The following is a 13,177-nucleotide window of genomic DNA, read 5'->3' as shown; positions in this document are numbered from 1 at the left end:
TAATGAGGAGTAAATATTAAAGGACATTTTTGTAACTATTCGAGATTTATTTGTTTAATATATAGTTCTATTATATTTAATTAAAGTGCTTTGTTAATTTTTATTTTTTCATAAATCAATGAAACATTATAATTAAATTCTATTTCTCAAATAAAAACGGGTACATCTTAAAAATCTAATAAGATAACCTGATAATTATATGTACCCAGACCAATTTGTGGTGCTAGGTTCGTCTTCACTAAGATTCGAGATGCCATGTCCGTCATCATGGAAAAGATTTCTTCTTCTTGTCACTTTCCTTCATTTGTGCCTTGAAAAAGCTTGTGTGTTTGGTGATGCTTTGTCGTCAACCTTCATGAACATAGCTTTTCGATCTTTTTTATCAATCTCAAGTTCCTTGCATACTCAACTTGACTTCTATAAAATGAACCACTCTCCCTGTCAGTCTCACCTCTTAGCGTCGTCTTTTGGGAACAACATTAGAAACAAGCTTAATAATTCAGTATTTTAGGCAAAATTTTCACAACTTTCCAACATTTGTGATGGTTGAACCTTGTGATGAATTTGGGCAAAAATAGGTACCAACTGTTTGCTTGCATCAACTAAAACAAATAAAGTGGGAAAAAATTAATTATTTCAAAAAAAAATAAATGTAGGTGCTAATAAAAAAATTAGAAATTTTTTTACCTCATCCCCAATATTTGTGTCACCTTGATAAATTTTCACCGCTTTTGTCTGAGCATCTCTATATTTGCCTAATGCAAAACTCAAATTTTTTATCATATTAGTAACTAGTAAGTGCACTTTTCCTACGACTAGTTCCATACCGACTGCTATAATTTTCATGAAATTTCTTCCACACAAGAAAACATCTTTCAGCGATTAACCATGCAGTTTCGGTTTCGACTCTACCGTCAACGGGATATGCCATTTTCGTAAGCACAAACAAAATAGGAATGTAATCAATAAAATAAGAATGTAATAAAAGATTGTACATAATTTCGCGTGCTTCCTTTCATTTCTTGATCGAGCTATCATTAGTTGATGAAATTTTAGACTAATAAGATGACCTATTCCAACAAGTACTTAGAGATTATTTGCTGACAGAGACTTAGATAATCAGTCCGTCTCAAAGCAATGATGTTTATCTAAATTGAAAGTGCTCATTGGTCGGCTAATTCTATGACTTCAGTGTTGTTTATCGAAATTGAAGATATTGGCGGTTGCCAACACCCTCACAGATTTCAACTGGTGTTTAGTTACAAATTTTGATTACATCAAGTAAAATCCCTGATCTACTCAGGCCAAACCCTAAAAATCCTTGCAAGGTGGTTATTAAATCCTAGTCATGCGTCATAAAGAACTTGTGAGTTCAAGTCCCATCATGCTTCTATCCTATGCATCGGATTCTTCAAAACCATTTTCCTACATTTATGGGAAGTATAGGTTACTTGTTTAATTTAAATAACAGTCAATCAGTCACTCAGTATTATGATTTGGTGATATTCATCATAAGTAAGATGTTTTAGGTTCGAATTGCGTGGATGGTGAATTTGATGCCAAATTAGGTTGATCATTGTGTGGTTTAGCCAAACTCCCCTCCATTTAGTATAAAAATAGAGTGCTACTAAACTCACCCCATTTCTCACCCACCTTGTAATCAAAATGTTATTGACATATATTCATTTTAGAAAAATACTTTTAAACCCTTGTTTATAATTGGGCAACTGACATGTAAATACTGCGCCACCATCAACTACTATAACCACTTCAATCGAGAAACTTTTGAACACCCACATATTTGAATAAAAAAAAAATTGTTGGGTTCTAGGGTTTAGGTTGGATGACATTCATTGAAATCCCAAATGAGGATAGGGGTTGGGGGCTATCTAGAGTAATTATTATGGGTTGGCCATGTAGTTGGAGAAGGATTTGGTTATGGCGTGAAAAGGGGGACATGTTTCGGTGGCAGAGGGGTAGGTATCAGGAGAGAGTGTGGTGGTGGGTAGGGGACAAAGATATTGATTATTGAGAGGTGGTGGTGGATGGGTTGCGAGATGGGGATGAGTGGGCAGGCGGGTTGGGGCTTCGGCTGCACCGTGAATGTGGTGCTGCGATTAAGGATGGGATAGATTAAAAAAAATGTATAAAATTTTTAATATATATTAAAGGTTACTTTAGAAATAATAAAGGGTGAGAAAATAACATTTCAATTTTTTAATTTTTTAAGGTGAGTGAAATTAGAATGTTGCTGGAAAAATAGAACAATGAAGTTGGTCTATCAACACTCTAAAAATAAATCGATGTGCTAAAAAATAATATTTGCGACAGTTTTAAACATTTTGTTATTTATATGTTATATACAGGATGTATAAAAAAATTTGGAGCCCCCGAAACTTGGGGGCCTTAGGCGACCGCCTTCCCCGGCTACCCTTAGGGCCGGCCCTAAACGTCATGTAGGGATTCCTATTGCATGGAATGCTGTCCGACGGCATCACTCATCAAATAGTTCATCATCTATCGAAAAAACGGATGGAGAGAGATTCTCTCATGCAACTAAGACATATATAATTTCAGTGGTATAACTCATCAAATAAATATTTGTCACGTGTTCAAAAGTAAATCATCTGTCCAACAGACTTGTCCTGTGATAAATTAGTAACAAGATAATTTGAGGGTGTGTGTTCCTATTATAATTATCTTGTTACTACATAATTTGAGGGGGGAGAAAAAGAAGAAGCCTAATTGGTTAGGCCATTACCATTACAAGCTTCCTTTTATTGGGCATATTTTCTTCATGTTGAAAAACCAATTTTGTGCTCCATGTTGGCTTCTTTATCCCAAAAGGACCCCTTTTTTTTCGTTCTAATCGATTAATTCCTGCTCAGCTTTTATCTCATGACCTTTCTATATACTGACTCACTGATTAATGGTTATATATGCTTCCAGCTGCAAATTGTAACACGTTGTATGTTAAGAATCAAAACATATGTGTACTTATATACATAAACACATATAGACAGCTTAACTTATAAGTAATTAACTAGTGTAAAAAATGCACAGTGGTAGTAGAAATTTGTAATAAATGGGGTCTGCTATTCACACATCATGTTTTACTTCTCACACATCCCTTGATAATTTATGTCTGTTAGATCTTATTCAATTCATCCGATCCGACAACCGAAAATTAAAAAGGTGTGTGAGAAGTAAAATAGGGTATGTGAATATCTCACCCGAGAGAGGGCGAAAGTCATAAGAAGATAGCACTGGAGGGGATGGGGGACAAGAAACATATCGATCATATCTTCTTAACAAAATATAACATGGGGGTTAAAAGATCTTCGAGACAACTGGGCAGCAAAGCCATTCTGAAATTTGGATATATTATCCAATTTAAACAGAAGCAGATGCAGGGCATGCACGTCACGTACACCATGTGCTTGGGTTTCATTCATCATCCCACATGCAATCCCCCCGGAAGCTTCCTCCAATTCACATTTTCCGCTCAATGTGCCCTATCCTCTCATATTGATTATTCTCTATATCAACTGTGTACGACTGGTGTTATTCTTCTTCATCAATAAGTGAGAATTTGAGAAGTTTTATATTCATGTTAAGTCATTCTATTAGAGTAGAGTATTGTTACATAAAATATAGGCATATTTGCCCCCTAAATTTGTATAGAGCTGTAAATTTCCCACTTGAACTTTAATTTTAATCGATTAGCCCCTAAATTTTTATGATTAGACAATTCCCCTCTTGAACTTGAATTTTAGCCGATTACCCCCCCCTGAACTTTTATAAATAACACTAAATTTTAAAAAAAAATCATCCAATTTTCCATTCATTTTGATCACGGGGACAACGAATGACAACTGTATGGGGGCAAAAAGAATGGAAAATTGATGGATAAAAAATTTAAAATCTAACACTAGAGGGGGAATTGGCTATGTACAAAATTTTAGGGGGGTAATCGGCTAAAGTTAAAGTTCTTGAGGGAATTGGCTAATTATAAAAGTTCAGGGGTGTAATTGACTAAAATTAAAGTTCAGGAAATTGACAACTCTATACAAGTTCAAGGAGCAAACCGACAAATATCTCTAAAACATATATATATACATATAATGGAAAATTAAAGTAGAATTGATTGTAAAAAGAAAGCAACAATCAAGGTTCTAAAAATCGTTAGGCACTAGTCAGGGCAGCGGGCAAGGCCTAGTGCCTAGGCGGCTAGGCGGATTTATGTAAATTTATTATATATCTTATAAATAAGTGCCTATTTACACCTAAAAAACATTATACTTGTATGGATAATAAAAGAATTATAAAATGCAAAAATAGAAGTAGAAGAATACACAAATTATATACATCCAAAAAATTCAATATTTAAAAAACAATAAGCATATAATCATAATGAGGAGGATTTGGATGATAGACTAAATTCTTCTTGTTCATGAATCATGATCCTTGCATTGGATTAGATATAGACTAAATTATTTAACCTTGTTGTATCTAGTTTATTTCTTTTCTTTGTATGTATCCCCTCAAATGTGCTTCAATTTGTTTCACTATTGGATGAACTTGTAGTAAATCCATCATTTGCAAATTAGGCACACCATAAGTATACAATCATGAAACCAAAAAAGAAAAAAAAAACACACACAATTAATATAAAAATATATATAAAAAAAACCGCCTAGGACCACCTAGGGCCACCTAGGACCGCCTAGGCCCGCCTAACCCGCCTAGCTTCTAGTCGATTTTTTCAAATGCCTTGTCCAAAATTGGGGTGGGGCTCCACCGTTCAGCGCCTAAGCACTGCCTAAGCCGATTTTTAGAATAGTAACAATGCATAGGTGTACATATATGTGTACTTTTGCGTACCCTTGCAGTCTTGTACGTATAAATGTGTGTTGTTGGATTTCAAAGGCAGGAATAGGAGGATAAGGGTATGCATGTGTACCCATCTTCGCTTTGCATGGCCCAGCACTTGGCATTGTCTCAATGAATTGAAGCCCCCATCACATTCTTTCCATGCATGTGTGCATTATTAGTGTTATGTAAAGTGGGCATATACATATCTCTGCTGCATGCATTGTCTAAAGCGGTCGTAGTTCTCATTCTTCACTCCACTTATTGTACATATTTAGACATATATATGTGGTGACGTTCTTATATAATGTATTCTCTTCTTTAAGGGCTTGTTTACTTATCAATAATGGAAATGAAAAGAGAGAGAATGAGTTCCCTTCATGACTTCCTTCGTGTTTACCTGTATGTAATCAGTAATGAGATTATCTAAAATCCGAATGAAATAACCCAATTTTAGGAATTTAATTAACTAGAGGAGAAGGTGTTAAATCCAATTTCCTTTTCTTAATTTTCCCGTGCCGCAGTTATTCGATTTCTTATTTCCGTATTGCTAATAAGTAAACAAGCCTTAAGTTTATTAAAAGAGATGAGAAAGAAAATAAAAAGATAAGAACAATGAAAGAAGTGATCAAGAAAAGATATGAGAGGAAATTTATCATACATATATAAACTAAAACTAAAAAATGTTTAAATGAAAATTACATCCGTAAGTGATAGATTGCCTTGGTGGTTAAGGCTTTCTTCCTCAACCCATTGTGTTCAAGTTCAAACCAATTTCCATTCCTTTAGTTTAAATTCGTGTAAAATATCTATTGTAATAAAAAAAAATCAAGTTTTTCTTTCTCCTTCTTCCCTTTTTCTCCTTAATTAGCAAACATGTCCTTAGTTGCCCAAATGTAATTGAAGTTCATCATTCCTACAATAAAAATCATAGAGTGAAGTCAATTAGAGAACAAAAGGAGGAAAAATCATAGTCCCACACAGTCACACATGGAGTTGTTAAATTTCGACAAACTCAACACAACAAATGCAAATATGATCTAGAAAAAAATAAAATAATTAACCCCTAAAACAACTAATCTAATTATAAGTAATAAGACAGTGGGACCTCATGGAAGGGCAAATGTCTAGGATCGGGTGGACAGCTAAATCAGTCCCCAGGTGTACCTAATCCTTTGTTTATTGATCCCCCACATGTGTCCCTCCCGCATTATTTTTGGAGAAGTTTTTCAATGAACTAAATACAAGATGATAGGTACATAATGTGTTATAAATATAAGTAAAGAGACATTGAAAATTTTACTTCCTTCACTTATATTATGATGTGAGCTTTACAAATTGTGCTTCACCGACTTGTGCTCTGAATACATGAAAAAATCTCTTAATTTTTGCTAGCAACTTTGTGCAACCAATGCCAAATTCCCCCTTTAAATTTGAGGAAATTATAATAATGGTCCATCAACTTTAACTCAATTGGAGTAATGGTCTCTCAATTAAAAATCTAAGAAGTACAATGGCTGGTCCCTCCGGAACACGATCAGTGGTTCCTTAACTCATTAAAACGTGTGGCTATGGTTTTTTTCGTCAACTCTGTTAGAATTTCCGTAAAAACGAATCACGTGTCATGCACACGAGGCTGAATCAAGGGGCAAATATAGAAAACCAAATGAGAAAATTGTAGCAATGGTCTCTCAACTTTAACCCAACTAGAGTAATGGTCTCTCAACTTTAACCCAATTGTAGCAATAGTCATTCCAACATCACTCATTTTGACAAAATTCTAACAAAATTGAAGAAAATGACCATAGATGCACATTTTGATGAGTTAATGGACTAATAATCATGAATTTTTTTAAAAATCATTACTCCAATTGAGTTAAAATTGAGAGACTATTGCTATAATTTTCTTTTCAAATTTTTACGCACTTTCTCCTCCTCTCTTTCTTTCTCCATTCGTCTCTTCTCTTTGCTTTGCATTGGTTTCCCAAGCTTTTTAAAAAGAGAACTTTAGTTAAAAGTTTCTGGTACTGTTCATTTTAACACTAAAAAATCAATCTTGGTACTATTCACTTTACCCTTTATTTTGTTATTTTCGTTAAAACTCAAAGTTTCCAAATCATTTTCATTAGTTGTTCTTTTCAAAGAAACTTTAGTAAAAAAATTCTGATACTATTCACTTTTTAACAAAAAAAAACTCACTTTAATATATTTAAAATGGTACGTACACAAGACGATGTATCAACATAATACTTATAAATTCCTCACTGAATTCCATGCTCTCTCTCCTACCTTGCTGATTCCTGCTGTATTGCCTTAATATTCTCCTAATGTGCCATGAAATTTGGGCCCTCGATATTCACAAAAGGGTGCCACTGATCAATCACAAGTCTAGTACATGAACTTTGCTTTCTCTCCACATATATTATATTCCTTTCAAGTTTGCATGTTGCACTTTAATTATATGTTCCAAATTTCGTAAGTTCTAGGAAATGCTATATATGTTCATGGAAATTTATACAAATTGGACAAACTTTTGGTAGCTCCTCATCATGGGAGTGACAGACTATTTATTTGATGATAATGTGAACTTATCGTATTTAATATCCGATCAAGATAAACATTGACATTGTCCCTAACTTGTCCAAAGTATAGTTAACCGTAATGTATAAGGACTAATGTCCTAACTACATCACATTCAAATAAGACTATATATACACTTAATTTTCATACTAGTAAAATATAACTCGATCCTTTGTGGCTATAATATGGTTGATATATGGTCTAAAAAATAGGAAAAAATATTATCGAGTCCTTGACATCACACTTACATTAGTAAATTGACATTTCTTCTTTATTTATTTTTTGTTACATTCTTCTTCTTTTATTTGTTCCTCAATAAACAAAATTTGTTAATTTTATTAAACTTATCAAAAGAACAAAATGTAGATAAAATTGATTCTAAATTTGCCAAATTCGGCAATAAAAAGAAAGTAGAATACAAAGCCAACCCCAATTTTTACTTTTTTTTTTCAATTCTACAATTTTTTTCCCAATGACCCTTAAAACATTTGACTACAAATTCAAATTTTAACAGCCAAAAAATTAGCAAATTAAGCTAGAGATTTCATGTTAAAATTAGAGAGGTCCACCTTAATTATCCTACTCTAGCATCCACTACATCATCTGCCGAAAATCGTTCACATTATGATGATGGATCAAGTACTCATCATGACCACCGTTGGATACGCCAAAAATGGAACTTTGACTCAGAAATTGATGATGATGTGATCTCTGAACCTCCTTCTGTCTTCGGAGCTCCAGAACCTTCCTATGCGAATTGGAGTGCCTAGCCGACACGAAAGTAGGGCTCGCGGCGGGCCGGTACTCGGGCACAAGCCGACCTGACTTGTACCGGACGCCGCAAGCGTTGCAAAGAGTTTTAGGTCCCATGGGCCCAGTTCGCCATTGCGGGGTCTTCTCAGCCGCGCAATGGAGGCATTTTCGGCCTGAAGAGTCTGAACCCGAATGCGAATTGCCCCCACCGGTGGCACCATCTCTCTTCTTATGCAATGTTGTTGTGGGAGGTTTGGTGTCATTGTTGGGAGTGATGAGGTGGAGGAGGCGCGTGGACCAGTCTCCGGGGGCGGCGCGTGAGCGCTTGCTTCGAGCCTTGCCCGGGAGAGGCGTTTCGGAGGGGAAAAGCGGTGCGTTCTGAGGCGTTTCGGAGGATGAACACGTTTCGGGGGTTTGAGGTTTGGTTGTGTTGCTTACGGAGAGGAACTGGAGAGATTGTAAATCCTTGTCTGCTGAGAAAGAATCCTCCACAAAGTTCGACAGCCATTCCAGCTCCGCCAAATCGTCGTACTGCAATCAATTTTTAATTATACAAATTAATAAAAATTGCAATTAATTTGCCAATAAATAATTAATTAATTTTACATAATAATCAAACATAAAAGTAATGTGGTGATCGTAATCATCGTATATTCTATATATTGCATGCAATATATAAAGAATTATCCTCCTGTCCTGCGAATTACATTTCAGGACAACAATTACATATGAATTTATTATAATTTGAAAATAAAAATAATTTTAATTATCAATTCCCGAAATAAACTATTTTGTTAAATAGTTCATTATAAAATTAACGTCAGGATCATGCAAATTGCATGCAGAAGCCAAAAATTAATGAATATCATTAGAATTCACGAATTAATGGAATTGGAGGTTTACCGGAACGCAGAGGTCGCCGGAGATCTGAGAGTCGCCAAAGCTCCGGTTGCCGGAGAACTGAGGCTCTCCGCCAGAGACCGAGGAATTACAGCTGTCAACGGCGGTGACCGCTGAGGAATGGGCGGCAGGGTCAAAGAAACCGCCGCCGCCGTCCGCTGTGGTGACGAAGGGGTCTTCATTAGAGAAGTTGAGGAGGTCGTCAACGGTGAAATCGCCGCCGGTAGGCTTCTTTTCCGGCGATAACGTGGTGGCTCCGCCGTTGAAGTAGCCGCCGAGGTAGAACTCGGGCAGTTCCATTTGTGAAGGAATTGATAGTGAAAATTTCTAGAGAGAGAAAGAGTTTGCTTGGATAGTGTGAGAGTGATGAGTGATGAGTGAGAGAGATAATGGAGGGCGTTGGGAGGGGGGGGGGTTTTAACATTTTAGGAGAGAGGAGACGGGTATGGGTGTAAATAAGTGGAAATTGGAGCACGATTTTGCATGGTGAGAGATTTGTATTAAACAATAGGAAGGGGAAGTTGAACCCTTATGAAAGTCCTCACATGATCGCTGACACCACCTCCACCCTTGTCACGTGCCTTTTGGACCGACCTCCCCCACCCCACGTCCTTATTTTATTTTATTTTTCGAGTAAAAGGATATATTTATATTGAAAATATGTAAGATTTTAGCTAAATCACATAATAAGTAATTTAATTTAGTATCGAATTCATTATCTTATTTCACTTACAAGTGAAAAGGAATATCACAAAAATATTGAGTACCCCTATCCCTTTTATCTTATAAATTCAGGAAAATAAAAATGAAAGTAAAAATTAATATGGTTGACAATATTTGGATGGGTAATAAATGTAATTGTGAATAAACGGACCTTATCCAAATTTACCATAGTCAACGTGCCATGGGATTAGCGTCGAGTGACTCGGGCCCATCCGACTCGGTCTTGCAAAACCTTGTCTAGGAACTAGAAAATGTGTAGTGCAGTTTTGTTATCTTATACACCATACTTCAAGAAAATTACAATTATTTACCGTTCAGTTTTTTTTTTTTTTTTTGAATGGAAGTACGATATTCATTGAATAGAGAAGTACATATGAAAGTAAGGATATGATGCTAATAGTGGGCCCCAATAAAAATCTTTTCGAGGCTTTCAACCTGAAAAAAGGGAAAAATAATATCTCGCACCAAACTTAACTACTAATACTATCTTTCAATAATAAATCAGAAATTACATCAGGAGGTTCCTCGAACCAAGAAACTGGGTGATCGAGACCTAAACTAAATCTTGCTAGGCGGTGAGCCACCTTATTCGTATCTTTTCGACCAAATGAAACCTTCCATTGCTTGAAACTTAGAAGGATTTGCCACGTATCAGCAAACAGATGTTCATAAGGGTCATGATGCGTTGTTCCTTCATTATGGATTTCAGATATCACCATAAGAGCATCACCCTCCACCTGCACCTGTTTAGTTGACCATTGCCGTGTAAACACAATTGTTGCACGCACAGCAACAGCCTCGGCATGCAATGCAGAACGAATCTCATTCTCCCGGACCACCATTGCTGCAATGAACTCGGCCTCTGAGTTTCTTACCACAATCCCAATACCTCCACGCGATCCAATCTTATACCAAGCAGCATCAAAGTTGCATTTTATCCAACCAAAATCTAGCTTCTGCCATTTCTGAACTCGTTCCGTGATGTCGTGCATTTTGACCTCATTCCATTTTCTGTATTCTGACAGCCAAGTTTGAGCTTTAAGTTGGGTGTCCAAAGGGGAAACCTCTACACCATTCCATAAAAGCTCATTGTGCACCTTCAATTTACTCCATAATAAAACAGCAGTGTTTGTACCATACTTAGGGCCTCCGTATTTAGATCTCGTATAAATACTCAGAAGACTCAAATGTAATTATGTAATAAATGAAGGAGCAAATATGTAATAAGTGAGGAGCCCTTATTCTATAAAAGGACCCCTCACTCTCCTCATTAAGGGAGGCCAATTCTTAGGCCATAAGAAAGGTCTCTCTCACCCTCTCATCCTCTCACAAACAGAGAAATACAATATCAGTGTGGACGTAGCCCAAACATTGGGGTGAACCACGATATGTCTTGTGTTATTTACTTTCTTGCAGATTCATGGTCGGATTTACATTGTTCCAAGACCCCTCTAGTTTTATGCATCAACATTTGGCGCCGTTTGTGGGAATCGACACAAGAAATCATGTCGGTTCTCTTTCATTTTTTTTCATCTCACCACCATGAATCTGCAGAAACCCAAGAACCAAACACCAAATAAATCAACTGAACCCAGTTTCCAGAATTCCCAAAAACTCAATTGAATTCAAATGAATCCATTGCTTCTGTAAAATGGCTGACATCGTTCCAGCTTCAGCCCTTGTTCATCCCACGAGCTCACAAATCCCGGTCGATCTCTTTGTCTCCAAGAAATATCTCGGCCTTCCACATGGCGAATTGGGTTTCCTCGATTCCTCCGGCGACACCGTTTACAAAGTCACCCATCAATCTCCCAAGATTTCTTCTCACAAGCGCGTGCTGCTTGACGCCTCCGGAAATCCTCTATTTTCTTTGCACCGTAAAGATCATGAAAGCTTGGAAGGATACAAAGGGGGAGATAGTGAGGAGAAAGACTTGAAATTTAGAGTGAAGAGAACGAAAAATAAGCTTACCAGAACTGAGTTGGAAGTGTTTCTTGTTGGTGAAAACTCAGCAGATCCAGCCTGTGATTTCAAAGTGAAGGGTTTTCCTTTCCAAAAATCTTGCACCATCTACAAAGGCAATGAGATAGTTGCTCAGACGAGGGATTTTTAAACAGACGAACATCATCTCCACGGAGCCATCTCATCTCTCACTCTCTCTCTACTTTCTTAACTATAAACCCACCACATTTCTCACTCTCACTCCAATCATTTCTCTTCAATTTTAAGCAAAACCCATTTCAGATTTCAGAAAACCCATTTGAAAGTTCAAAACTTTTACTCGAATCCCTTGAAGAATAAGGAAGAGAAAAAAAAAGCTTCAGGAAGATCAGTGTGGACCTTCTACAAATCCCATATGTTAATGGGTTGTCATTCAGCTTCTCAAAGAAAAGCGTAGCATTCGTACAAAAAAACTGCAGCTTTTTGCCCACTGAACCAGACCCAATGACTGAAGCTCCAAGCTTGGTATCGTCTCATCCTCTTCGTCGACTTCGGCTTTACGTTTTCTGTCAACTCCACTCTGCAACAAGCTAGAGAGGTCAAGATTGAGACGACCCAGAGGAAGAAGAAGCAGAAGGGAGCTTGGAAAAGGAGATTCACAGCTTGGAGAATCGCGAGAAGGAGATTCACATCAGTAGTCTGAGAAGTCAGCAAGTGTGAGGCCGCTGTATGAAGTCGATTCGCTTGGGCCTGGAGAGCTTGGCGCCACAGGTGAGGCCCAGAGGAAGTGGGTCGCTAGGAACCAGCCAGAGTATACCAACCAATCACATTGTCCTTAGATAACGCTTGCGCCATATATGCCAACCAACCACATAGGCCATCCTCACAAACTAAATAACAGTTGATCTAAAGCAATGTAATAAGGCATGTTTAATTGTCTCTGCTTTTAATTGTCTCTGCTTCTTTATCACATAACCCACAAACATCCTCCATAAGAACTCATCTTTTTTGTCAAATTCACCTTAGATGGCAAAGCATCCAGAACGCCATACATAAATCTTAACTTTCCCCGGCACCATAGCTTGCCACAAAGCTTTCCATAAAAACTTGGTCTCCTCATTTATCACAAATCCCATGAGCTCATCCCCACCAATACCATGACACGTTCTTGCCGCAAAGTAAGCACTCTTAGTTGCAAACAGGCCCTTGGGTTCTTTAGTTCAAATCATAGTATCATCCAGATTGAACAAATTTAATTGAATACTCAAAATCAAGTGTGCTTCATCCTCCAAAAACCAACTATGGATTAAATCCGTATTCCACCAAACTCCATCATGATTCACCACTTACGATCTCACAGTAAGAGAAGGATACACCTCATCGGTATGGGGCTAATAACTTTATAAAA

At 37.0% G+C, this 13,177-nt stretch overlaps 3 protein-coding genes across 3 annotated transcripts; 1 reads left to right on the top strand and 2 right to left on the bottom strand.

Moving 5' to 3' along the window:
- Window positions 1-7,815: 7,815 nt before the first annotated feature.
- Window positions 7,816-9,580, bottom strand: LOC103454849 (GATA transcription factor 9-like). Its single transcript, XM_008394440.4, has 2 exons — window positions 9,109-9,580; window positions 7,816-8,736 (listed from the first exon to the last, which is right to left on the bottom strand). The coding sequence occupies exons 1-2, from the start codon at window positions 9,403-9,405 to the stop codon at window positions 8,047-8,049; spliced, it is 987 nt and encodes a 328-aa protein (XP_008392662.1). The 5' UTR covers window positions 9,406-9,580; the 3' UTR covers window positions 7,816-8,046.
- A 718-nt stretch (window positions 9,581-10,298) lies between these two features.
- Window positions 10,299-10,820, bottom strand: LOC108175268 (uncharacterized). The gene has a single exon (XM_017337384.1). The coding sequence runs from the start codon at window positions 10,818-10,820 to the stop codon at window positions 10,299-10,301; it is 522 nt and encodes a 173-aa protein (XP_017192873.1).
- Window positions 10,821-11,444: 624 nt separating this feature from the next.
- LOC103454928 (protein LURP-one-related 7-like) lies at window positions 11,445-11,941 on the top strand. The gene has a single exon (XM_008394520.4). It carries the CDS (start codon window positions 11,480-11,482, stop codon window positions 11,939-11,941), a length of 462 nt encoding a protein of 153 aa, XP_008392742.1. The 5' UTR covers window positions 11,445-11,479.
- The last annotated feature ends 1,236 nt before the right edge of the window (window positions 11,942-13,177 follow it).

The sequence above is a fragment of the Malus domestica genome, chromosome 17, assembly GCF_042453785.1.
Source record: "Malus domestica chromosome 17, GDT2T_hap1".
NCBI classification, from domain to species: Eukaryota; Viridiplantae; Streptophyta; class Magnoliopsida; order Rosales; family Rosaceae; genus Malus; species Malus domestica.
This window is presented reverse-complemented; position numbering and strand designations above follow the sequence as displayed.

What these genes read in the sequence shown, in the direction of transcription:
- LOC108175268 (XM_017337384.1), bottom strand. Translation starts at nt 10,820, where the DNA reads ATGCACGACATCACGGAACGAGTTCAGAAATGGCAGAAGCTAGATTTT.
- LOC103454849 (XM_008394440.4), bottom strand. Translation starts at nt 9,405, where the DNA reads ATGGAACTGCCCGAGTTCTACCTCGGCGGCTACTTCAACGGCGGAGCC. An exon ending in CCGGCGACCTCTGCGTTCCG is followed by an intron (nt 8,737 to 9,108) that starts GTAAACCTCCAA and finishes AATTGATTGCAG; the next exon opens with TACGACGATTTGGCGGAGCT.
- LOC103454928 (XM_008394520.4), top strand. Translation starts at nt 11,480, where the DNA reads ATGGCTGACATCGTTCCAGCTTCAGCCCTTGTTCATCCCACGAGCTCA.